The sequence below is a fragment of the Bos grunniens genome, chromosome 8, assembly GCF_055505025.1.
Source record: "Bos grunniens cultivar Pamir isolate PY7600 chromosome 8, Bosgru_T2T1.0, whole genome shotgun sequence".
Lineage (NCBI taxonomy): Eukaryota > Metazoa > Chordata > Mammalia > Artiodactyla > Bovidae > Bos > Bos grunniens.
In genome coordinates this window covers 89,854,181-89,881,124 of record NC_141172.1, presented here as the reverse complement: position 1 = coordinate 89,881,124, position 26,944 = coordinate 89,854,181, and the positions used below count along the sequence as shown (strand labels likewise).

The window sequence follows — 26,944 nt, the reverse complement described above, 5'->3', positions numbered from 1 at the left end:
GAGGCAAAAAAGAACTGGAACCTTTTTTTTTTTTTTTTTTTTTGCTGCACTGCACAGCCTGTGGGATCTTAGTTCCTTTACTAGGGATCAAACTTAGGCACCAGGCAGTGGAAGCATAGAATCCTAACCACTGGACCATCAGGGATTTCCCTGGGACCTTAACTTCTGCTGCTTACAGTAGTTCCATTATAACAGGTCCTTTTGATTAAAAACAACCAATTTCTTAAACAGCAGGGTTTGCAATTTTTTTCTCCCAACAAACCCATGAAAGAGAAAACTCAGACCAGAACCTAATTAAATCTCTTGACAGTTACCGGGAGTTATGACACGGAACTCAAGTTTATGGCCAGAGAACCCCCTACTCTGATGAACACACATGGTGAGTCTTCCCCTCCACACTGGCAGTGCTGTGAGAATATTTTTCAAGTGGAACTGGAGCTGTTGATCCCCTCACTCAGGAGTAGCAGGAGCCCCATTCTGTCTACTCTAATCAGTGGCAACAGTGAAAAAACCTGCATGCACAAAATCTGGGCATCTGGAGAATGTAGAAATAGCCTTCCACCTAATGATGATAAACTGCACTGTTAGGTTAATAATCAGCTTGCAAATCCTACTATTATATTAGGTAATAGAGGTTCAATAGATATGTTCTTTAAAAATCTTACATAAATCACTCTTCTATAATCACATCTCATTCTAAATGAACCAAAGCGCTGTTTAAAGAAATGCTATGGTGAAATTTTTCATATACCCCCCAAAATCACTCTGGTATCTGTTATGGAAATTTTCTATAGTGGGTATTCCTAAAGCATGGTATCCTTGGGGTTCTTCTCCTACAGAGCAGCATCTCTACAGGGTTGCATCCATGTCACAATGACAACAATAATGTTAAAACGCTTTACATCACTCTTTATTTCAAAAGTGCTTTACTAACATAGACTAGTCTTTACAACATTCAAGGGAGGTAGATAAGTATTACACCACTTTCACAGATGGAGAAACCGAGGCAGAGATTAGTAAGTTGTGTTGAAGGGCATAACATATGGCACAATTAGGAAAAGAATTTGTTGCAGTCATGAATCACCGGTGACCTTTCCCGCGACATCTGAGTTCCACCAACACAGAAGTAGCGGATGCCGCAAGGAAGCAGATGGTCGATATTATGGCTAGTCTAAGGCTACACACTTCACCTTGTTGATACCACATGTTCAATATGCTGGGTGTTGGCAAGTATCTCCCTCACACACATTCTCAGGTGACTCCAACTCTAAAACAGGGGTCAGCAGAGACTGTTGTGGGTGCAGAAGGAGGGGCTGCAGAAACAGGGCTGGGAAGGCAGAAGACAGAAAAGGGCAAGGAAGAACAAGAGGACCAGCTGGGAAACAGCCCAACGGAAAGGAAAGCTGCAGCAGAAAAGAAGTGCTATTGCATTTGAACAACTTGGACATCTAGAGATGCTATTAAGAGAGTAATTCTTTGCAATGACATTACAGAGTCACTCTTCATGGCTTTGCCAAATATAATTATCAGGTCCTTCTGACATTCCCGGGAGGCAGAACCATTCCTCTCCCCTGGTCCAGACCAAGTGCTGATGTAATTGACCTGACACTGCAGAAGCTGTTGACAACTCAAATACACTGCCCCACCATGCCTCTTTCCTTCTGTTGGCTCTTGTCTTAAAAAAATAAAATAAAATAAAAACAATGTATTTTAAGATTCTCCCTGAAAAGTTCCTAAAATATTTCCTAATTTTTAATGCATAATAAGGTAGGATTCTATGTTTGATTATTGTAAAGGGGCTGTAATAGGCATACGTGGGAATTAGCCTCTCAGTCAGTGCGTCTTTACACAACAAGGGACGCTTAAAAAATACCCTGAAATTTGTAGGTGCCAACTAGGAGAGAACTGAAGCCCAAGATAAAAGAAATCAGTTGACCCTTAAACAACACAGGTTTGAACTGCGCAGGTTCACTTATGCTCAAATTCTTTTCAATATTTGGGTACCATAGTATGACACCATCTGCGGTTGGTTGAATCCCCAGATGCAGAATTGCAGATACAGAGAGCTGACTGTAAAGTTATAGGCGGATTTTCCACAGCTAGGGTGTGTTGGTGCCCTTAGCCCCCCAGTTGTTAAGGGTCAACGATAGTCTTTCCTGACCTTTCAAGTGTGAAGCCTTTATAAGAGACGGTGACTGATACACCACTAGCTGCAGTGAAGGTACTGATGGCAGAGACAGCACCAAGTGAGTCGGGTGATGAGGACCCAGCAAGGAGGGGTTAAAACATCAGCTGAACAGGTGCAAGGGGCAGCACGGGCAGCCGAGGTGGCAGAAGTCAGAGCAAAGAGGCGCCAGCCAAAGAGGAGGTGAGAGGAGGAGCTGGTGTTCCAGGCTGAGCTGCAGCAACTGCACTAGTTTGCATCCAGGCTTCCCCTAGGACATTGTCAGCCAGACGCATCTTTGCTTTGTTTCAATCAACATCATTCTTTCAGGCATCGACTTCAAAACCCTAGTCATCCACTTCAACAAAAGAAATCTGCCAAGCCTGAGTGATGCCTCTCCCGCCCTTCACATTGGTCTCCCTCATTTTGCACTACAGACTCCTCTAGGTCCTCCTATCATCTCATCCTAACTAGAGCCAAGCCCTCCTACCTTGTCTTCTGGACTCGTCTTCTCTAAACTCAGTTCCATCTTCTAATCTTCCTCCTGGAGCACCGTTTTGATCACGTTACTGCCGAATTTGGAAATTACCCCACGTCCTCCCAATTACATGTCTCCTTGCACAAATCTTCATCAGGGTCTTACATCTAGTGAATTTGCTCTCCTTTCTGAATCTCCACCTACCAAAATACCAACTCTAAAGACCTAGCTCAAATGCTAACTCCTCCAGGCGGCTTTCCTTCAAGCTTCTTCACTCTCTGCTGCTGCTAAGTCACTTCAATCGTGTCTGACTCTGTGTGACCCCACAGACGGCAGCCCACGAGGCTCTCCTGCCCCTGGGATTCTCCAGGCAAGAACACTGGAGTGGGTTGCCATTTCCTTCTCCAATGCAGGAAAGTGAAAAGTGAAAGTGAAGTTGCTCAGTCATGTCTGACTCTTAGCGACCCCATGGACTGCAGCCTACCAGGCTCCTCCATCCATAGGATTTTCCAGGCAAGAGTACTGGAATGGGGTACCATTGCCTTCTCCGTCTTCACTCTCTGCTGAGCTACAAATGCTCTAGAAGACGTGCACTGATCAAATACACGACAGCTGTGTACAAGCTCTCCTACTGGGCTATGTCCATGATTCGGCAGGGCAGGGGATGTATTAGTGTTCATCTGTCAATTCTCTACAGCACCTGCCAAGAGATGTTTATTGCATTTCCACCTCAGGTAAAGAACTGCTCAAAAGTGGAATGCATCGGGATATACCTGTTCATAAGTGGAGACATTACCAGTAAGCTGTAGATGTCATCTGGCTCTCAGGATAAAGGAAATCCATGACAGAGCTTTTGAGGGATGGGGTGGGAGCAGGCAGGTGGAGCTATTTGTTTTCAAGTCAAGAGACCTAGCACTGAGGTCCTGTTTTGCCATTCACTAGCTTTCAGCCTGGTGCAAGTGTTTCTTCTGAGCATCATTTCCTCACTGCTGCTGGACTTCACTGGATTAAGGACCAAATGATACACGTTTGTGAACTCTACACCAGTGGGTCTCAGTCTCAATTGGGCATCATCATCCTTTGCAAAATCCCAAAATATAGAAGACCAGGCCTCAAACCAGGAAAACTGAATCTCCTGGGAATGGAACCCATTGAGACAAATTTTTTATAAAACACTGTTTCTAATGCAACTCAAGGCTGAAAACTGTTATGAACTCATAAATACCATTAACAGTAGAACACGTGCTTTAGCCTGCTGGTTTAATTATCCTTTATTTGTTCAGTTAGGAATTAGTTCAATGCTTTTACAGTTCCATTATATGTGTGAGCTCTTTTTGTGTTGTTCCACATTGTTATTTGTGTGATTAGGTGGCAAATTCTGAAAGAATAATAATATATGGCATAATGCTGTATACAAAAATGTACCTAACCCAATGGTGGTGCTTTTTTTTTTTTTTTAAGACAAGGGTCCTCTAAAACCTTGCTGCACAGAATCATGGTGATTAGACAAGCAGAACTGGCATAACCTGGGAACTTGCAAGAAATGCACAGTCTCAAGCCCCATGCCAGAATCGGCATGTTAAGGAGATTTTCAGGTGGACCAATAGATGAAGCAAATCACACTTTTGTCAGTTCACATCTGTGTTGAGGACCTGCCATTCTCTGGCCTAATCTGTCTCCCATAAATCCATGAAGCTTGAGACTTTTTCCAGATGCTACTTCTCTAAAGGGTCCATTTGGAAAAAAAAGTAAGAACACAAATCCTTACAAAAGCATCCTTCCTTTGAAAGAAGACTAGTCTTCATGGGTTCCCTTTAATAACTGTTTCCTCTAAGGTATTTCAAATATGATCAGTGCATATAATAAATTGATATCCATTTAAGTTTTATGCAGTGCATATGCATATATGAGTACATATGTACTTTACTGAATTTACAGACCCTGAGAGCCAAATTCCAAAATTATGAAAGGAAGCTTAGCCACTGTATAAACTCTCCCCGTTGACTCACGTCCTACGGACAATTATGATGTTAGCAGCCGTCGTCCAAGACTGTGCAGACCACACCATAGTCAAGGAGTTGGTCTGATCATTATCTAGACCAACTCCCTTGTTTTAGAGACAGGAAACACCACGGCCAAAGACTAAATGGAGTTACCCAAGGTCACATAGCACCTGAGCCGGAGCCAAGCTCAGAATTCAAGCTCCGACTCCTAGTCCTACACTACCTGCACAGCCTCTGTCATACATACTCCTCCTTCCCCGACACACAGTCTCAAAGTTTCATTCTCAGACTCTGCTGACCTGCCATGGCACTTGAGTGTCACTTAGCTTCTCCCAACTACTGCTATGCCCAGCTCCCAAGGCTGTTTTTCACACTAGGCTACAGGAGAAGTTATATCACAGCTCAGTCAAAATATCCATTTATCAATCCATATTTCCAAATCTATTGGTAATGGATTCTGAAAAAGCTCAATACCAACTGCGTAATGCTTATGGAGCGTTACTATCAGCCAGCACCAGGAGTACAGCGAGGGAAGGGTCTTTCCTTAGGTGGCTAAAGATTAAAACTAAGGGCAAGCATGAACTCAGTAGTACAAAGTTGGGAGGAACCTACAGCAGGAAGGCAAAAACTGGAGCACAGTGGGGGAAGCAGCACCTTTAAAAAACATACACAGTGTGACTATAAAATTGCAAGTCTTGTCTTTTAATAAAATAAGAAATAAGCATGACAGAATGTAGAACTCTAAACGAACATTTCTCTCTCAAAGTAATCACATCCTTAGTTCCAACAAAGCTACCATTGTTGGAGACATTATCTGGAACTCTTCTTTGAGTAAAGGGGAAAAAAAAGCAGTCTATGAGCCACATTAGAAAATAACCTTCCATATGTCAGGCTGTTTAAAAACGGAAAATCCACACTCAGAAGATGACACAGAAAAACTGAAAAGTGTGCTGTAGCTCTTGTGGAGGTTCCCGAAAGACCTCTAGCAAACTCTGAGCAACAGCATCACTGCTGGAGAAACGTGTATCCTCCCAAGACAGCCGCTTTCAATGGGAGGGCATTCATTTGGATATAAAAGGTCTGCTGTTTAAAAAAAAAAAAAAAAAAAAAAGACCCACAAAACCCAGCCACACTCCCTTTATAGTCACACTTGCATTTGATTAAAAAAATACAACAACAACACTCACACATGGTTCTTGTATGAATTCTAATTAAGAGACATTACATTCAGAAGGATAGCACTCAAAGTGATAATTTTCAGAAAACTCTAACAGCTTCTTTACCACTGAAGGGGTACACAGGGTGCAGCTGTTTACCTGAATGTATTCTTAAGTGTCTACTACCACTCTAATTTTCCTAGTTCGTAGCTCTGTTACAGGTTACTGACCGCAAGTTCATGTTCCAGACTTTCTTTGCCAACACACATTAATTACAAGGGGGCCATCCCCACAGTCTTTTAGGGTGAATTGGGAAAGGGCCGGTTAAATGAGGAAACAGGCCACTCCTTGGTAAAAGTTTGCAGTTTTCTTTCCCAATACATCTTCTTTTTATTGAGAACTTCCATTTTTATCCTGTGTTCCTCCTCTGCCATCTCACACTCTCGCTCTATCTGCTGGATTTTGGCCACATGCACCTCATTCATTTGTATCAGCTGCAGTTGTAAGATGGACATTTGTTGATGGTGTTCTTCCTCATGCATCTTTTTTAAAGCACCTTCCTGAGAGGTTTTGCTCCTGTAGTTTTTATTGGCTGTTATTCTGACAGCTGAACACGAGGGTTCAGGTTGAGAGGTCCCCTCACATACTGGAAAATGTATGAACTCTTTCTCATCATCGCACAGTTCTCTATTTGAAACAGCAAATGATTCTGAAAAACAGTAGCAGAAAACATATGTTCAAAGATCTTACAGGCAGAGAGTAAATCAATCCTATTTCAAATGACAGGGTCCCCCATGGCAGGATGACTTGAGACAGCATCTGCTCTGGTCTGCATGTCCACAGGTACCCCTGTCACTCCTGACTTTAAAAAAAAAAAAACCATACATCGAAAGCAATTTTCCCTTAAGAAAGTAACAATAATAGGTTTCATCATGTCATTTCTGACACTGCGAACTATGAGAAAAGTGGTCCGAGACTGTGCTTATCAAGGACTGGAGACCTGGGTATGTGGATGTAAGTTCTAAAATGAAACGTGCACAACCCCCAGTGAGCAGAAGACCACAGTACGAAGCCAGTGGTCGGTTTGCAGATTAAGAAGTTCTCCCTTGGTCTGATCTCCCTCTCTGATTCTCATTCAGCCATGAACACTGAAGTTCAATCTCCACAAGGGCACCATTGTTGGGGGTCCTGTTCACAGGTCTTAACCCTTACCCTGGATAGGATCTCACAAAGGTTCTTCCTAGAAAGATGAGCCTACACTCCCTGGCTTAACTTCCTCAGACTTTTCTTCAGTCTCCTACATTTGGCTGTTCCCTCTAGCGCTGCCATCTGGGGGTCAATATTCATATCCTACAGACAATTTCTGACATCCCTCTTATGAAACTTCTCCCTAGCACTTGACAATCCTTCTTGACATTTGTTTTCCCCTATTAGCTTCTGAACCATTGCTTTCTCCTAAGTTTCCTCTCTGATTGCTCTTTCTTCTCTTTTCTGGATCACACTTAAATGTTTCCCTGGGGTTCCTATCTCTGGCTCTGTTTTCCATCCACCCTAAGTAACCCTCATAATCTAATTCCAACCTTCCTTTATCTTCCTTGACTTACTCTTCAAAATCCCAGGTATCCTCCAATTCTACCACAATCTTTATTTTCTCCCATAATGCTGTCTCACTGCTCCTTCAGCCTACAGTTGGGCTCACTAATTGTCCCCAGCCCCTCACTCAAACACACATTCTTACTCTAGTTTCCCTTCCAACCTCCTCCCTAACCCCTACTTCATTCAGGATCAATGCTACTTGCTCTGTGAAACCTCAGCCCTCTACTTTTCTCTTCTGTTATAGAACTTAACACATCCTAGTATTGTCTGAGGACTGTGACTTATTCATTTCTTTTATCCTTGGGCACCAATTATTTTGCTTGGTACCTAGCGGATGCCTAGCACTGAAGCTTTGAACAGAAGGGAACAGAGCTTATGGATACAAAAGGTTGCCACATTCGGTGGTGCCATGTTTGCCCTAGTATTTTTATAGGTCAATGATATGAGTATCAGTTAGGGAGTTTCCATAAGGAAACCACTAACACCACTAACCCATGATTCCATGTGGTAGGACTGGATTCTAGCTCTGACTCCAATGCTTTCTTGGGACGCTTTATATTTCCGGTAATGAGAGTCCTCTCCTTGGAGAAAAATAACATCAATTTATTAACAGAGTTGATTACATTAGTACGTCCACTCCATTATTCCAGAAGATGGGATGCCGGGAATGTTAATGGCTACTGGGGGAAACCTAACTCGTAACACTCTGTTAATAAAAGGAAAATGGCTGCTGTTTAGATGATTTCACTCTAAGGGGTTAGGTAACAACCATAACTAGTCCCTAATTAAGCTTAAAGAAAAAGTAAAAAAAAATCTTACTTTTGAAAGGGAAGGTTAAAAGGACTCCTGCGTCATCCAGAGATAATGAAAATGTCTCCCTAGGAGTCTTCCCAACTCCAGCGGCTACAGCTTCAATTAGATGTCCTTCCCTCATGCTCCCACTGCCTCCGGAGCCTACCTCTGGCAGAGCACTTGTTAAAACTGGCGGTTTAACTACCTCCCCTTCAGGTCTCTGAGCACTTTGAAGACAGACACTGCCTCTAATTCATCCTCCTGGAGGACCCAGCTCAGGGCCTGACACACTGCTGGGCTTGTAAGAAATGTGTGCGGGATGAATTGGCTGCAGAGGGTCACATCGCTCTCAACACGGCACAACTGTGAAGAAAGAATAGCATTCTGAGTGCAGAGCCAAGGCGCAGGACAAAGGAGTGGGGACGGCTGAGCACCGAGAATGGGGTCCCTCAGATGGGATCAAATGCAAAGAGGATTACCTCATCTGTTTCCTTTCGAGTCTCAGATCTGAAACTGTCTTCAAAGAAGACTGGACACATTAGACGTTTTTTGGTACCTTTAGCCTCTTCTCTCTTTGATTTCATTCCAGAGGACAGTTCTGGATACTCCTCTGAGCTTTTAAAAAGTCCATGCCCTGACAATGCTACTCATCTCTCCCAATTTCTAAATGCTTATTTTTCTCTCAATAAGTCTTGGCTTTAGAGGCCTTTTGATGATGACTATGATGACAGCAATACCATTTTCTGAGCAGCTAACCAGGCACTAGGCTAGTGCTTTGCAGCATTATCTCATTCAATCCTTACAACAACCCTCTGAGAGAGGTGTTTTTATTTTTTATTTCATTTTTGGTCACACCCCATGGCATGTGGGACCTTAGCTTCCCGACCATGGATGGAACCTGTGCCCCTGCCCTGGAAGATGGAGTCTTAACCAGTGGACCACCAGGGAAGTCCTTGCTGCCGCTGCTGCTGCTGAGTCGCTTCAGTCGTGTCCGACTCTGTGCGACCCCATAGACGGCAGCCCACCAGGCTCCCCCGTCCCTGGGATTCTCCAGGCAAGAAAACCGGAGTGGGTTGCCATTTCCTTCTCCAATGGACGAAAGTGAAAAGTGAAAGGTAAGTTGCTTAGTCGTGTCCGACTCTCAGCAACCCCATGGACTGCAGCCTACCAAGCTCCTCAGTCCACGGGATTTTCCAGGCAAGAGTACTGGAGTGGGGTGCCACCGCCTTCTCCGGGGAAGTCCTTGAGGGAGGTACTATTATAGAAAACCAAGCACAATAAGCTAAAGTCACTTGGCTAGTTGAAAGAACCAGGACTCCAATCCAGGTCTGCCTGACTCTAAAACACAAGCTCAACTATTACAACGCCCACCCTCTCATTATATCACCTGCTCAGCTGATTACTTACATATCTTGAAATGCAGTCTTCAAGTTGTATCCACTACAAAACCATTGATTATTAAGACTATGGGTATATATTTCAAATTTTGACCTCCAAATTTCTCTCTTGACTTATGAACATGAACACAGTATGTTTATGTCTGGGAACAGATAAATGAGTCTACTTTAAAATTACTTTTTTTTAGTTTAAAAGTGTGCACATTTTAAATTTAAAAAGCCAGATCTCTCAAGACTCTGCTAGAAGCTGTTGCTTAAAACTAGAGAAGCCCGATGGAGTAGTTAATTAACTTTCACACAAATATTAGCTCCAATGATTGGAAGCTAGTGTTCAGATGGGGAGAGTCTCCTCTTAATTGGAAAAAGACTCTCCTGGGAATGGCAACCTGCTACAAACACACACCATGTAATCTCTCTCCCAGGTAAAACAAAGCCACCTGAAGTAGAAAACAACTCGATCGTGTGCAAAACGGGTAAGAAGGCCTAAAGTGTTTCCTGGGAGCAGAGAACACAGTCAAGGGGTGTTCTTCCACTTGGGCAATTTGAGTAAGTTTAATTTCATCAGGAAAACCAACGAAGGCAGTCAAAGGATGGGAAGGAAACTATGTACAGGCTAAAACTCAGCCCTTCTCAGCAGAAAAAATGGAAACAGGACTGACAGGGAATATGGATAAATAAGATGCCGGGGATATACACTACAGAATATTATACATCAACTAAAAGAAACAAGTTAGATTTACTCACCATGGTGGGGATAGATCTTTAAAACATTCTAAGTGAAAAAAGGTAAGAGAAAAAGGAATGGCATCTATAGCATGATTTTTAATCTATGTAAAATTTTAATATTTGCAAAAAATATACACACACAACACCAATGCGTGCTTTCAAAAACACATGAGAGAATATACAACACGTTAGAATGATTAGGGTTCAGGAGAAAAGAGTGAAAGTGGTGAATGGGGATTAAAAAAAGGAAAAAAAAATAATGCTGATTTTTGTATAAGTAATAATACACAAAAAAGGACTTTTCCAGCCCTTTATATATCTAATGTGTCAAGACTAGAAATAAAAATCAGCTCCCTGTACTGGAGTTCCTACCCCAAAAGAAGAGGATTAAACTAAAAAGACTAATACTGGAATTTATTAAGAAATGTTTGATAGGTTGGCATGCCTATGTCTGCATTACTGGAGTATAGCTGTATAGTAGAGAACTAACAGCATATGAATTAAATGTAAGTTCTCTCAAGATACTTGAGTCCTATCTGAAAGCTTAGTTTTCCTACGTGCATCTGACATTTGGCCATTCTACCCTCATTACTTTGCCAACAAAGGTCCATCTAGTCAAGGCTATGGTTTTTCCAGTGGTCATGTATGGATGAGAGTTGGACTATGAAGAAAGCTGAACGCTGAAGAATTGATGCTTTTGAACTGTGGTGTTGGAGAAGACTCTTGAGAGTCCCTTGGACTGCAAGGAGATCCAACCAGTCCATTCTGAAGGAGATCAGCCTTGGGATTTCTTTGGAAGGAATGATGCTAAAGCTGAAACTCCAGTACTTTGGCCACCTCATGCCAAGAGTTGACTCATTGGAAAAGACTCTGATGCTGGGAGGGATTGGGGGCAGGAGGAGAAGGGGATGACAGAGGATGAGATGGCTGGATGGCATCACTGACTCGATGGACGTGAGTCTGAGTGAACTCCGGGAGTTAGTGATGGACAGGGAGGCCTGGCGTGCTGCGATTCATGGGGTCACAAAGAGTTGGACATGACTGAGTGACTGAACTGAACTGATCACCCAGCAAATTTTGTCGACTCCCCTAGTTTGTTTGTAAACCTGTTCCCCAAAGATTATGGAAGTTAAGTATCGAAGCCAAATTATCACATATCATAAATCTACAGGGTATAAATTCCTTTATTATATTTAAGGAGAAAACACCCGTTTTTTACAAATACGTTCCTAAGTATTAAGTTTTAAGGCCAGTGCATTCAAATACAGATATACATTTCATGAAAGTTATTAACAAAGCTAAGAACATGCAAGGGACGGTGATCAAGATGACACAGCTGAAGACATCTCACATAAGAAATAGTTGGTGGGAGGCCTCTAGGGGAATGTGTTAGGCTCCTTCGTTTAAACTCCAACAAATCTTTGAGCAACTAATTCTGTCACAGGCACTGTATAAGGTGTTAGGACAGTGCTGTCCGACAGAAATATGAGTTACGTATGCCATTAAAATTTCTTCTCATAACCACATTAAAGAAGTAAAAAGAGGCGAAATTAATTTTAGTAACATATTTTTAATCCAACAGATCTAAAGTATTATCATTTCAACATTCAATCAATATAAATGTTATGAGTAAGACTTTACATTCTGTTTTTTGGTACTAAATCTCTGAGATATAGTGCATACATTTATAGCACCTCTCAATTCAGTCTCCCTACATTTCAAGTGCTTACCAGCCTCACATGGCTTGTGGCTGCTATACTGGACAGCACGGTAGAGACAGAGAGACAGGAGACAAAGTTAGCAGAGATACTAACTAAACACACACACACACACAGAGTCCATGGGCCAAAAGACACACGAAAGAAGAAGAGCCATAACTCTATAGCAGGTTCTCAACCTTTTCCCCAGCAAGACCCAGAAACAAATGATTAACAATTCCAGCTTTCTTTCTCTTTCTTAAAAGTAAGTTGAAATGCAAAATGGGTAAGGTAACCTCAAAGCTGTTTTAATGTATGGAAAGAGTTTCAGTACCTTAACTACTAGAGAATACAAATTATTTTGGACCCAGTTCCCAACTGACAAAGCAACACACTTCTCCATCACCCTCCAGATCTGACCTGGAAACAGGAACCAGACAGCATATGGCTGTACCTTAAGAACCATCAGCAAAAAGTCTCATGCACCATATATGTACACACAGCCAATTTAAAGAAAATCTCTTTACAAGTGAGTCTCTAGAAAACATCACTACAGGAAGGACACTGAGAATCCACATTTATTCCCTTCTTGTTGAAAATTCAGAAATTGTGTTTATGAGTAAATAAGTTATATCCTTTCCTCTAAAAAGCAAGAGGAAAAAAATCTGTAAGAATAGACTTTCTATTTCCTACTCAAGAATTTGAAAATGGGGAAATAAGACTGTCCCCTTAGAAGAAGCTGATGAAATCAATACACAACCATCCAGACTGGAGATCTGCAAAGTGAACTGCGCGCAGTCCACACCAGCATCTTCCTCAGCAACATCTCTCAGGGAATATAAGCAATTTGAAAAGCAGCCCTGCTGATTCACCTCCCCCAGCACCATTCCTTTCACTGCCTCACAGACACAGAATCACCCAAGGCCAGCATAATGGACAGGAACTCGCTGAAGCTGTAAACATCTCCAAGGCAAGGACACTGTCAATTAGCAGCGGACCCCACTTTAGCACAAAAGCAGCAATAAGGATGGAGGAGAGAGAGCTGGCAGTGTCCATATTAACACTGGAAGCTTCCCTACCTGGGGAACTCAAGAATCAACTTAAACAGAGATCCTACCCTGAGAAACAACACATGAGTTGCCTGACATTCAACTGGCTTCCTAGATTTTACCTTGGCCAAATGATCAGAAAACAAACATTTGATCGTAATTAAGCTTCCCAGGATGATCTGCCGACAGGAAAAAAAAAAGTGCTAATCAGAAACACGTTATTATCTTTTCCACTCTACATGAATAACATTCTTGGTTTTAAACAGTTTCTTGTGACTTTTAATTAACTAGTCTCTCAGAGCTTCAATTTACTCTCGGGACACTAATAAGTGAATTTCTCATCCTGCAAGCCAAAAGTTGGATTTTTCCAGGCAAATCCTTGCTGTCTGGGTCCTTGGCGGGCCTTTTGAGCAGTCTTCTGGCTTTCCCAGAAATCTTCCTCTGCATCAAGGTATATTTTCTACAAACTTCCATGAATCTTTACATAAACTGATCTTTCCTATCTTAAAAGAGGCAGAAATTACTGATACTTTGTCTATATGCATTCTCACCCTCCCCTTGCCTGGAGAAATTTCAATAGCCCCTTAATTTCAACTTTTTAAAGCCATGACCCACTACTGTTACAGTCTTAATTATGTGACATTCTTTTACTTCCCTAAGAATTATGTATATTTTTCTCTTTTCAAAAATGAATTTTTTCCAGAATGTCTCGTGTTTCCTGGAGTACACAAACCAAAACTATAGATCACAATGTTATAATAGGTAGAAATGCTAGTTTTTAACTTGGGTGACTGCTAAATGGGTGTTTGGTATATTAGCCTCTGTACTTTTGGTAACTTTGAAATAGTTCACTTTCTTATCGTGGCCTTTTGAGGAACTTAATGTGGTGCTTTGCACACAACAGTCCTCAAAAACTACTTTTGAAAGATAAAAAATATGATTGACTGAAATGAGTATGAATCCTCAAAGTCTCTTTAATATATAAAATAGAGATAAGCAACTAAGGTACTTCATTCATAACTATATTGATGCAGCCCCTTATTTTCCCCTCTTAGGTGATAATAGTGATTACTGAGACCTCTCTAAGAGATAGCACAAGGAGAGAAGGGCTTCTGTTTTTATGGACAACATGACTTGAATGTCCTATCTAATCCAGAAATTCTGAACTAAGAAAGTCAAGTCTGATAGGAAAGTTATTATTTTTTTTTCTAAGCTCCGTGGAAATGAAGGACTTGGAACACTGAATTGTCAAACGGCTACCCGAGGGGAAGGTGCAAGCGGGCGGCACGCACGATACCTTGGGCAGCGGCCTCAGCATGGTACTCGGGCTCCTCCTCGGGAGGGCTCTGCAGGAAATACAGTTGCTCCGGCAGCATGCTGGCAATCTTCTCCTTCCCCAGGACGTGGGTGCTCAGAAGCGGGCTGACGCTGCGCTTCACTTTCTCTCTCCTCTCGTGGGCCATAATCTTTTTGGTCCGAGCCTTGATGTTCTCCCAGCACTTCTTCAGCTGTTTGAAATCCCGCAGCGACACGCTGGGCTGGGAGTTGTACTCGTGGGCAAGCGCCTGCCAGGTGCGCTGCTTGAGGGCAATAGTTCGCGCATCACTTTTCTTACATTCCAGCACATACTTGTACTTTTCTACTAACGCCAGCAGGATGCTCTTTTCCAATTCTGAGAAGTATTTGGCAGGTTTTATGATTTCGTTGTTTTGCATTTTCCACTGTGTTTCTCCTGGCTGTTAGCTATCCTGGAACAAGAAGTTTGAAACAATCATTATCAACTCCAGCTATAAAGGCATCAGCTAATCACTCAAGCTCCATCCCTGACTTGATTCCCTTGTCTGAAATACAGCACTTTCCTCCCCTCTTTAATACTGAGTTGTGATATTCTCAAGAAAACATTCAGAAGTTTACCAGGAATGGGGTTTTAACTTAAGAATAGATTTTCAAGTGGGGGTTCCCTGGTGCCTCAGATGGTAAAGAATCTATCTGCCTGCAATGCAGAAGCAGGTCAATCCCTAGGTCGGGGGGATCCCCTGGAGACAGGAATGGCTACCCACTCCAGTAGAACCTTCGCTGCACTTCTTGGCTATTTTGTGGTTACCTGGTTATTGTGTTTAGTCGTGTCTGACGCTTTTCCATCCCATGGACTGTAGCCCACCAGGCTCCTCTGTCCCTGGGATTCTCCAGGCAAGAATACTAGAGTGGATTGCCATCTCCTTCTCCAGGGGATTTTCCCTGCCCAGGGGTTGAACCCACACATCCCACTAGGCAGGCAGGTTCTTTACCTCTGAACCACCAGTGAAGCCTGATTATGTGGTGCATGCATGTGTGTTCACTTGCTTCAGTCATGCCCGACTCTTTTTGACCCCATGGGCGTTAGCCCACCAGGCTCCTCTGTCCAAGGGATTCTCCAGACAAGAATATTGGAGTGGGTTGCCATGCCCTCCTCCAGGGGATCTTCCCAACCCAGGGATCGAACCCGCATCTCCTGTGTCTCCGGCATTGCAGGTGGATTTTTTTTTACCGTTGAGCCACTGAGGAAGGCCCTATGTGGTACAGAACAGCCAAAAAAAAGAAAAGCTGAACATCTATGTGGAACTCTATTGTGTTAATTTGTTTCTATCACTCACCTAAAGCCAGACATCCTGGGATGTGAAGTCAAGTGGGCCTTAGAAAGCATCACTACGAACAAAGCTAGTGGAGGTGATGGGATTCCACTTGAGCTATTTCAAATCCTGAAAGATGATGCTGTGAAAGTGCTGCACTAAATATGCCAGCAAATCTGGAAAACTCAGTAGTGGCCACAGGACTGGAAAAGGTCAGTTTTCATTCCAATCCCAAAGAAAGGCAATGCCAAAGAATGCTCAAACTACTGCACAATTGCACTCATCTCACACGCTAGTAAAGTAATGCTCAAAATTCTCCAAACCAGACTTCAGCAATACGTGAACCGTGAACTTCCAGATGTTCAAGCTGGTTTAAGAAAAGGCAGAGAAACAAGAGATCAAATTGCCAACATCCGTTGAATCATGGAAAAAGCAAGAGATTTCCAGAAAAACATATATTTCTGCTTGATTGACTATGCCAAAGCCTTTGACTGTGTGGATCACAACAAACTGTGGAAAATTCTGAAAGAGATGGGAATACCAGACCACCTGACCTGCCTCTTGAGAAACCTATATGCAGGTCAGGAAGCAACAGTTAGAACTGGACATGGAACAACAGACTGGTTCCAAATAGAAAAAGGAGTCCGTCGAGGCTGTATATTGTCACCCTGTTTATTTAACTTATATGCAGAGTGCATCATGAGAAATGCTGGGCTGGAAGAAGCACAAGCTGGAATTAAGATTGCCGGGAGAAGTATCAATCACCTCAGATATGCAGATGACACCACCCTTATGGCAGAAAGTGAAGAGGAACTAAAAGGCCTCTTGATGAAAGTGAAAGTGGAGAGTGAAAAAGTTGGTTTAAAGCTCAACATTCAGAAAACTAAGATCATAGCATCCGGTCCCATGACTTCATGGGAAATAGATGGGGAAACAGTGGAAGCAGTGGCTGACTTTATTTTTGGGGGCTCCAAAATCACTGCAGACGGTGACTGCAGCCATGAAATTAAAAGACGCTTACTCCTTGGAAGGAAAGTTATGACCAACCTAGATAGCATATTCAAAAGCAGAGACGTTACTTTGCCAAAAAAGGTCCATCTAGTCAAGGCCATGGTTTTTCCAGTGGTCATGTATGGATGTGAGAATTAGACTGTGAAGAAAGCTGAGCGCCAAAGAATTGATGCTTTTGAACTGTGGTGTTGGAGAAGACTCGTGAGAGTCTCTTGGACTGCAAGGAGATCCAACCAGTCCATCCCAAAGGAGACCAGTCCTGGGTGTTCATTGGAAGGACTGATGCTAAAGCTGAAACTCCAATACTTTGGCCACCTCATGCCAAGAGTTGACTGATTGGAAAAGACTCTGATGTTGGGAGGGATTGGGGGCAGGAGGAGAAGGGGATGACAGAGGATGAGATGGCTGGATGGCATCACTGACTTGATGGACATGGGTTTGGGTAAACTCTGGGAGTTGATGGTGGACAGGGAGGCCTGGCGTGTTGCGGTTCATGGGGTTGCAAAGAGTCAGACACGACTGAGCGACTGAACTGAACTGAAGTGAAACATTAAGGAACTGATAATTCCTCAAATTCATGGTAGGCACCTTCTGAACTACACAGGTCTCTCAAAGTTTTGTTAAGCTGAAGATAAGAGAAGGCACTGAGTGACCTAATGTAACAGATAATATAAATACTACCAAGATTGTAGAATCATCCAAAATCACCCCAGAAGATCTGACATTTCCATCACTATGTTTGTGGCTGCAGATAGGTCCATGCTCTTAGAGGAACCTCAGTTTCTTTATCTTTAAAATAAGGACTTGGAGTCTGTGATTCTTAAGCTATAAGGGCCACTTTTAAAAGTGTACAGTTCCATGTAAATAATTAATATAATTTCAGAGGTGTAAAGGCCTGAACGCTTCAAAGATTGAGTCCAATGCCCCTCTTTTTTCTTACCCCTGGACATTTCATACAAATGGAATAATCTGTGACTTGCTTCTTTCACTTTGCATAATGTTTTCAAGGTCTGTGTACATTGTGGTGCATATCAATACTTCATTCTTTGTTATTGCCAAAGGATAGTCCATTTTATAGATATAGCACAGTCTATATCCTTTACTAATTAATGAATTTTTATTTTATTTATTTTTGGCCACACCGCATGACATTGGTGCTAGCGGTAAAGAACCCACCTGCCAATGCAGGAGACGTAGAGATGCAAGTTCAATTCCTCGGTCAGGAAGATCCTCTGGAGGAGGGCATGACAACCCACTCTAATAGTCTTGCCTGGAGAGTCCCACGGACAGAGGAGCCTGGCAGACTACAGTCCATCAGGTCACAAAGAGTCGGACACAACTTAGCACACATGCCTTTATCATTATTAGAATCTATATACCATAGATTAGCATATTAAAAAGCAGAGACATTACTTTGCCAACAAAGGTCCGTCTAGTCAAGGCTATGGTTTTCCCAGTGGTCATGTATGGATGTGAGAGTTGGACTATAAAAAAAGCTGAGCACCAAAGAATTGATGCTTTTGAACTGTGGTGTTGGAGAAGACTCTTGAGAGTCCCTTGGACTGCAAGGAGATCCAACCAGTCCATCCTAAAGGAGATCAGTCCTGGGTGTTCATTGGAAGGTCTGATGTTGAAGCTGAAACTCCAATACTTTGGCCACCTGATGCGAAGAGTTAACTCATTTGAAAAGACTCTGATGCTGGGAAAGATTGAGGGCAGGACAAGAAGGGGACGACAGAGGATGAGATGGCTGGATGGCATCACTGACTCGATGGACATGAGTCTGAGTGAACTCCAGGAGTTGGTGATGGACAGGGAGGCCTGGCGTGCTGTGGTTCATGGGGTTGCATAGAGTCGGACACGACCTAGTGACTGAACTGAACCATAGATTTTTATATTTTTAATAAATGTAAAAACATGCTATACCTTTTTATATTAAAAAAATTGTATATATGTAACATACATAGTGAAAATGATTACTACAATCAAGGTAAACAACATATCTCCTCACATAGTTACCTTCTATGTGGGTGATGAGAGCACCTAAAATCTAGGCTCTCATCATGTTTCCAATATTCAATACAGCATTATTAGCTATAATCTCATTCCTGTACCTTAGATCTCCAGATTGATTCATCCCACATAACTGCACCTTGTAGCCCCTTAATCAACATCTCCCCATCTTCCCCACTCCCCACTCCAGTCCCTGGTATGCACTGTTCTACTCTCTGCCTCTGTGAGTTCGAATCACCTGGTATTCTTAGTATCATTTCACAATTATCTCTTACGCAACCATGACTCCCTAGGTCATCTTGCCATCCTCCCCAGTGCTGAGCCAGCATCTTTTACACAATAGATGCTTAATAAATGTCTTATTCCACTGAGCCTATGTGTTCTATGACCACATACTCTCCCACATCTTTTATTCACAGAAAACTTCCTACAAAATTAATCTCTCAGATTCATCATGGCAAGAATGTCACTAAGCAACAGAGAATGCAGCAATAAAGCAAGCGGTGCATTGTCCTCTTTGTGGAAAGAGCTGATATGCCCCGTTCTCTTTATGTTCTTCAAGCCTCTGAGTTTTCAGAATAACAGACAAGTTTCAAGATACTGATGATGCAGTTCATTTAAAACTGACCAACCTGCTATGAAAAGAAATAGAAACTAACTTGAAACGAGCCGCACTGGCCAAAAATGGGACATCTGAATAACAGTGATGGGTACACTAAGATTCATCAAATTATTCTCTTGATCTTCATATTTGAAAAGTTCCACAGTTAGGGTGGAGGAGAAAGACTGTGGCTTGTAAGTTTTAAAACACTGACTTAAATTCACACCATTATACAAGTCAGCTCTTCACATACTATGCCTGGGGAGGGGTTACTGTAGTTTTTTATTTTTTAATATTTATTTGGCTGTGTTGGGTCCTAGTTGCGGTTCAGGGAATCCCCATTGCGTCAAACAGGATCTTTCGTTGCAGACTCTCTAGTTGTGGTATATGGGCTTAGTTGCTTTGAGGCACGTGAGATCTTAGTTCTCAGACTAGGGATTGAACCCGCATTCCCTGCATTGCAAGACAGATTCTTAACACTGGACCACCAGGGAAGTCCCAATTGCAGTTGAAATCTGTGAGACCTGAGTGTGGAGGGGACCTGGCCAGGTCAGAGAACCTTTAAATAGAAGCCAAGGAAATGTGGGCTTAACATGAGGGCAATAGAACCTGGTCTGGGTTTCCCACCATGTACCACTTCCTCCCAAAAGTTAAGGTCAGTGTGATCAGTGTCTCCAGATACAAGGTGCCTGCCCTCACATTCATCAGAACACATCCACATCAAAAATCTAGAGCTTTAGACAAGCCAGAGGTGGTTTGGCCCTGAGGTCTTGGGCAAAGAGAAATGTTGTTTAGTTGCTAAGTCGTGTCCGACTCTGCATCCCATGGACAGTAGCTTGCCAGGCTCCTCTGTCCATGGGAGGAGAATTTATCTTTGGAGACAAGTCCTGAACCCCTAAATTACTAGGCCTATGCTTCAGCCACGTGGCTCTAATATTCCTATGATGATCCATCCAATTCAGACCCCGTCTCCCCCAGAGGTCCAAAATTAATTTTCCCCTTCATCAATACTCTTATTTCCTATAAAGTAGCGTTCCCAAACTGAAATTTATTAACATGCACTCCTTACAATATATCTCTTCCTATAGTATCTCTATCCACCAAGATGTCTGTGTTCAATTTTATGTTCTATGGTTTATGTTTTATGTTCTATAGTTTTTATTATGAAATCAATAGGTATCCCAAATGTTCTTAACCTACGCACCACACTATATGAAGCCCACCCCAACTCTTCTGCCCCCAGATGTCTACCTTCCCCCATGCCCCACTCTTTTTAAGAATCACTGCTATGAGGATTCGGAATCTTATTCCCAAATGAAAAAGGGATTGTTTGCTATTTCATTCTATTAAAGGTAATAATATCTTATACACAATATACATTTTCTTTCTAAATAAACCTCTTTTCCTATCCTTGATTATTTCTTCAAGATAAATTCCCAGGAGAGGAACAGTTGCCAAAAAAAGATAAAAAACACTCAAGACTTGTTCCATCACTATCTGTCCTTCAGAAATGGTGTACCAACTGATATTCCCACTTCATTGACTTCTGCTGTTAACATTTTTAAAAAATCTGTGTCAATTGTGGAGATGAAAAATATGTCCCTTCATTGTTTAGTGATATATGAATTGCAGCTCCCAAGCAAATAGGCCACACTCTGCCTAACAAAGTCCCTGTGATACTTAGTGGAATTGAAACTACAGGGAATTAGTTCCAAGCACTTTAATAATTCCTCCTCACACAGTGTGCAGTACCACTAACTGCCACCCGGTGGTGGTGGGCTGGTGGGGATCTAAATTCATAAAGGATCTTAACCTAAGTGTGCCCAGTTTGGTCTCTAATAAGAGCAGTAATAACAATAGCAGATAACTGTTATTGAGGCTATACTGTAAGCATGACACTATACTAACTGCTTAATATGCACTATATCATTTAATCCTCCCCAAAATAGCCCTTGAGAGCATCATTTGTTACACTGCTAAAACAAAAAAACTATGAAAGTACCAGAAGAAATTACACAACTCTCTCAAAAGCAAATATTCAGAATTACCAACACCTGGGGACCATTAATAGCCTATTAACTAGACTGTTATTTAATTACTAGTTAAGTAAATCGAAAGTTACCAATTTACTTTGCCTAATTTTGTAGAACAGCAGGCCTCCCTTGGCCATGTGGTTGCATCCTGATGGGCTATAAAAGGATTCTGGTATGAGACAGAGTACCCCAAAGGTCCCCTATGGATTCCCAACAGTCTTCTGAAGTGGGCTATACAACCCCACTAACCAATTATTATTCCTGTTTCCCAGATCAGAAAAATGAGGCTGAGTAACTTGCCTGTGGTCACACAAATAGTAAGTAGCAGAACCAGGATTTAAACCCAGGTCTGACTCCATGCCCAGGCTGCTCTCTGCTCTACTTAGCCCACTTCTTTCAGACCTAGCGACAGCCTCTAGTGCCCCTGTCGAATTACTTGTCAATTAGCAATCTGTCAGCAGGGAAAGGTCCTCGGGCAGAGCAGCCTAGGAGCTGTCTGCCCATCTCCATTTGTTGGCTCCCCACTCCCCCTTTCTTTCAAACCTAGGGTCCCCAGTCCCCCACCCCCACCCAGGTGCCCTGCTCTCACTCTAACCAGGGAACTGAAATAGTGTCTACTGTTGATCTGCTAAGAATGTGTGTCTGAAAAGTAACTGTAGCAATAAAATGGAGCTTTAAAATGGTCACGCCTCAGGGAGACTGGATGCTGATGTTGCGCTGGGGCACCTGACTGACAGTCCTAAGTAAGCAAACACTTCCTGGAGAAAGAGATGTCCGGGCACAGCTTATTAGTAGAAAACACCGAGACTAGAAAGCACCTTCCAGCTTAAAACTGCTCAGGAATGTCCATAACTGGTTATCTATGACAACATAACAAGCCTCTGCTGCATCAACTTTTATTAGAAACTGCCCCCAGCTCTACTCAGTATGGATCAAATTTTCCACCCCTTGTTCTGCTAGACAGGGTGCAGATGCATGGCTGTAGGACAACAAGCAGCCCAGAGACCCTCACATTGTGGGCCCTCAGCAAAATTTAACAAATCAATGTCTTTTGATATAGGCATAAAACTGCCTACCATGCACAGAATGAGTATCATATGTGATAAAATAATCAGTACACCAAAAGCTGCATGAAAGTAAAAATTGTCAAATAAAATAGAAACATCCAAATATGATGGAAATTCCTCTTGGGCTAAGCAAAGACCCACAGACAGAACTAAATAAAATAGCAGGATTTCAATACTATAAAAGAACACAGAGGAAATAATCAGCACAATTCCCAAAACAATAACACTGACTAAACCACCAGAAGACTGTAATAAGTACATTTAATATCCACCTTAAAAATCCATCTGTTAGGGGACTAAATGTTTGGATTCAACCCATCCCCCTAAAAAAACTTATTTGTTACAACGCTAACCCTCACAGTAACTGTATTTGGAGATAAGCTTTTAAGGAAGTAATTAAGATTGAATGAGAAAACAGGTCAAGAAGCAACAGTTAGAACTGAACATGGAACAACAAATGGACTGGTTCAAAATTGGGAAAGGAGGTGTATATTGTCAAGGCTGTATATTGTCACCCTGTTTATTTAACTTATATGCAGAGTACATCATGAGAAATGCTGGGCTGGATGAAGAACCACAAGCTGGAATCAACATTGCCAGGAGAAATATCAATAACCTCAGAAACACAGATGGTTCCAACCTTAAGGCAGAAATTGAAGAGGAACTAAAGAGCCTCTTAATGAAGGAGAAAGAGCAAAGTGAAAAAGCTGACTTAAAACTCAACATTCAAAAAATGAAGATCATGGCATCCAGTCCATCACTTCATGGCATACAGATGGAGAAACAATGGAAACAGTGACAGATTTTATTTTGGGGGGCTCCAAAATCACTGCAGATGGTGACTGCAGCCATGAAATTAAAAGATGCTTGCTCCCTGGAAGAAAAGTTATGACAAACCTAAACAGTGTATTAAAAAGCAGAGACATTACTTTGCCAGCAAAGGTCCATCTAGTCAAAGCTATGGTTTTTCCAGTAGTCATGTATGCATGTGAGAGCTGGACCATAAAGAAGGCTGAGCACTGAAGAACTGATGCTTTTGAACTGTGGTGTTGGGGAAGACTCTTGAGAGTCCCTGGGACTGCAAGAAGATCAAGCCAGTCAATCCTAAAGAAAATAGGTCCTGAATATTCATTGGAAGGACTGATGCTGAAGCTGAAGCTCCAATGTTTTGGCCACCTGATGGGAAGAACAGACTCATTAGAAAAGACCTTGATGGTGGGAAAGATAGAAGGCAGGAGGAAAAGGGGAAGAGAGAGGACGAGATGACTGGATGGCATCACTGACTCAATGGACATGAGTTTAAGCAAGCTCCAGGAGATGGTAAAAGACAGGGAAGCCTGGCATGCTGTAGTCCATGGGGTCGCAAAGAGTTGGACTGAATGACTGAATAACAACAACAGGATGGAATGAGGTCATAAGGGTGGAGTCCTGGCTCAAGAAGATTACTGACCTAATAAGAAAAGACAAGAGAGCTCTTGTTTCCTGCCTCCCCAACCACCACCAACCCCTAGGTTACAAAGAGGTCGTGTGAGCACACAGAGATGGCAACCACCGACAAGCCAAGAGAAGAGGCCTCAGAATGAAACCTACTTTACTGGCACCTTGATCTTGGACTTCCTAAGCTTCCAGAACTGTAAGAAATAAACTTTTGTTGTTTAAGCCTCCCCCTCCACCAGTCTGTGGTATTTTATTATGGCAGGCCAAGGTGACTAATACACCATCCAATAATATTCTAAGTCCACTAAGGATGAAACAAAGTCCTAAAATTTGGGCAAAGACTAGAGAAAGTTGGCCAGATTTGATCTCTACTGCTCTTTGTAGGAACCACGACCAAAAATCGTGACACTGAGACTTCAGACAGATGTTAGGATATGAACTACTGCTCTTAAAGTGAAGTGAAGACACTGGATGCAGAAAACCTGGGCTCAAATCTTAACTTTAGCACTCACTTAGCGGTGTGACTCTGGGCATGTCAATTAACCTCATGCTTCATCTGTAGTAAGAGTTAATACCCACTACTCTGCCTTAGTCCCCCTATATGACTGTCCTGCAATGGGAGTCAAGAAGCACAGACTAGATCTTCAATAAATTTTAGTTCTTTCCACCCCTCTCACCCATACTGAACTGCTTCCAAAAGTAAAACAGTGGTCTAAATACAACATACACTCAAATACTTATTGGTTCTTCTATTCACTGGCAAAAAAAAAAAAAAAACCCATCAACAGATATGTAATGAATTCCTGCCAAAGGCTCAGTACTGTCCTAGAATATGTGGCAGATACAAAGACAATCTGAACCAGAGAGCCTGGAAGGGCACTGGCATGCAGAAACTGACAACCAGAAGGACAGGCACACTGAAACTGAGACCTAAACAGGACCAAGCGCCCTGGGCATTCAGAAGAGGGAAGAGGTTAATGTGCACTCTTCATGAACGAGAGGACATTTGAGCTAGATCTTTTAAGAATGTATAGGATATGAACAGACAGCGCTGAAGGAGATCATACAGATAAATAATTGATAAGGAAGGGCCTGGATTGAGTAGCGGCGAGTTAATGGAAAGGAGGCGGTGCGTGCCAAGGGCTGTTTCAAAGTGAGAAATGACCAGGATGTGTGTGTGTCTACACTAGGGTGGGGGATCAAGAGAAAGCAGAGGCAAAGAGAATGCACGAGGACTAGATAAGCACCTGCGTGTGCAGGCATTGGACGGGGGAGGGGTATGTCTTAAGATTCAGGAGAAAACAAAACAAAACAAATTCAGGAGATCACGGTCCAATGAAGACACAATACAACACAGTGTACTGTGGATGGACTGGTGACAAGTGTGATAAGCACAGAGAAAGAAATGTGCCCAGGGATGTGACTCCAAGATTGGGGAGGACCTAGAATAAGGACCTTAACTCCCATCAGAACAGACTGGAATCAGAACTGCCATTAGAACAAAGCAGGGCAACTTTGGAGAGAAGGAAAGTATACAGAACTGGCGAGTGAGCTGCAGGAAATATGGCAGCCAATTCCCTGAAGGGGGTCCTGGCCATAGGTTATGGGTGATCAGTTTGTTCTAAAGCCTAGAAAGGCTATTTCCCATCCTGGTCTATTGACTGTCTCCTCTCTCAGCATCCCCCTAAACAATCTTTTTTAGAGAACAACATCGATCCTAACACGTTAAACTCACAAGGGACTTCAATCCACTCTTCTCACCTTACAGATGAGGAAACTGAGTCTCAGAGCGAGCTACAGAGGTTCCTAGAGGCCGAGGAGGGGCTAAAAGTGAAGCTTCATTATTTGTTTTCAACCCCTCCCCCCATATCTCTTCTCTGGAACCCTCTCACCATCAAGATGCCCTTTGGCTAGGTACCCTCAAGCCTTCCCCATTACCCCAACTGAAAACTCTGAGGCCACTGCCCTCAACTCTGACACTCACTCTGTGCCATCAGCCAAGTCCCCTTTCCTCCTGTTGATTCCTCATCTCTAAACTACCATGCATGTTCTCTAAACCCCCATCCAGTGCTGTAGCCCACACTAACAATGCTGTTACAAGGGTTTTTCTGCAACCTAATTTCCATGGTCCTTTGCCAAAGACCCATAGATGGCATTTTCTGATTATTTATGAGGCTAGTGGGGCTACTAGCCAAAGAAAGAGAACACTGCAACAGAATAGAGCCAACTCAGCAGTTTAGGGGAGGTTAGCCCAGGTTTAACTCTGTAGGTTATTTCTAAGTGAAATGTCTAAAGCAAGTGATGGACCCCTCCCTCACTACTGTAGCCCAAGCTCCTTGAAGCGCACCTGGAATACAGCAGGGAAATAAATACAGGGGAAATATATGTTGAAACTAACCTGCTCGCCATTTGCACTTTCTTTAACTAATTATATCTAGATGTCCCACGATCTTAAATTTCTCCTTTTATCAAGGATTTATCCTAACAAAAATCATTTTATGGCTTCATCTTATAAATACTGCTGTACTGTATGCCAGATTTTTTTAATGCACTTATTTCTTTTTGGTTGCACTGGGTCTTTGTTGCTGCGTGAAGGCTCTCTCTAGCTGGAGTGAGCAGCGCCTACTGTCTAGTTGCGGTGCGTAGGCTTCTCATTGCAGCGGCTTCTCCTGTTGCAGAGAATGGGTTCTAGGCTCATGGGCTTCAGCAGTTGCAGCACAGGGTCTCATTAGTTGTGGCTCTCAGGCCCTAGAGCTCGCGAGGTTCAGGAGTTATGGCTCATTAGTTGCAGCTCACAGGCTCTAGAGCACAGGCTCAGTAGGTGTGGCCCATAGGCTTTAGTTGTCCGCAGCATATGAGATCTTCCTGGACCAGGGATCGAACCTGTGCCCCCTGCATTGGCAGGTGGATTCTTATCCACTGTACCACCAGGGAAGTTCCTGTACGTCAAATTTTTTTAAGAGCCTAGCTAGAACTATGATGCCTTCCTGATTTCATCTGACGCAGTGCATGCTCACTCAGTCATGTCTGACTCTTTGCAACCCCGTGGACTCCAAACTGCCAGGCTCCTCTGCCCATGGGATTTCCTAGTCAAGAATACTGGTGTGGGTTGCC

The 26,944-nt window shown here is 42.7% G+C and overlaps 1 protein-coding gene across 22 annotated transcripts in view; it reads right to left on the bottom strand.

Annotated features, from left to right (window-relative positions):
- LOC147367664 (myb/SANT-like DNA-binding domain-containing protein 3) overlaps nucleotides 1–26,944 on the bottom strand; it is a 152,548-nt gene that overhangs the window by 113,581 nt on the left and 12,023 nt on the right. For 15 of the 22 annotated variants that reach the window (XR_015131972.1, XR_015131971.1, XR_015131973.1 and 12 more), the window contains exon 2: nucleotides 14,357–14,807. Coding sequence is in view for 19 of the 22 variants with exons in the window: in XM_086315705.1 (XP_086171831.1) it covers nucleotides 14,357–14,774 (418 nt within the window). In the remaining 3 variants the exon portion in view is untranslated. Of the gene's footprint in view, nucleotides 1–888; nucleotides 6,512–14,356; nucleotides 14,808–17,855; nucleotides 19,305–26,944 lie in introns of those variants that run through there. The other 7 variants (XM_086315723.1, XM_086315724.1, XM_086315728.1 and 4 more) reach the window with 3 other exon arrangements.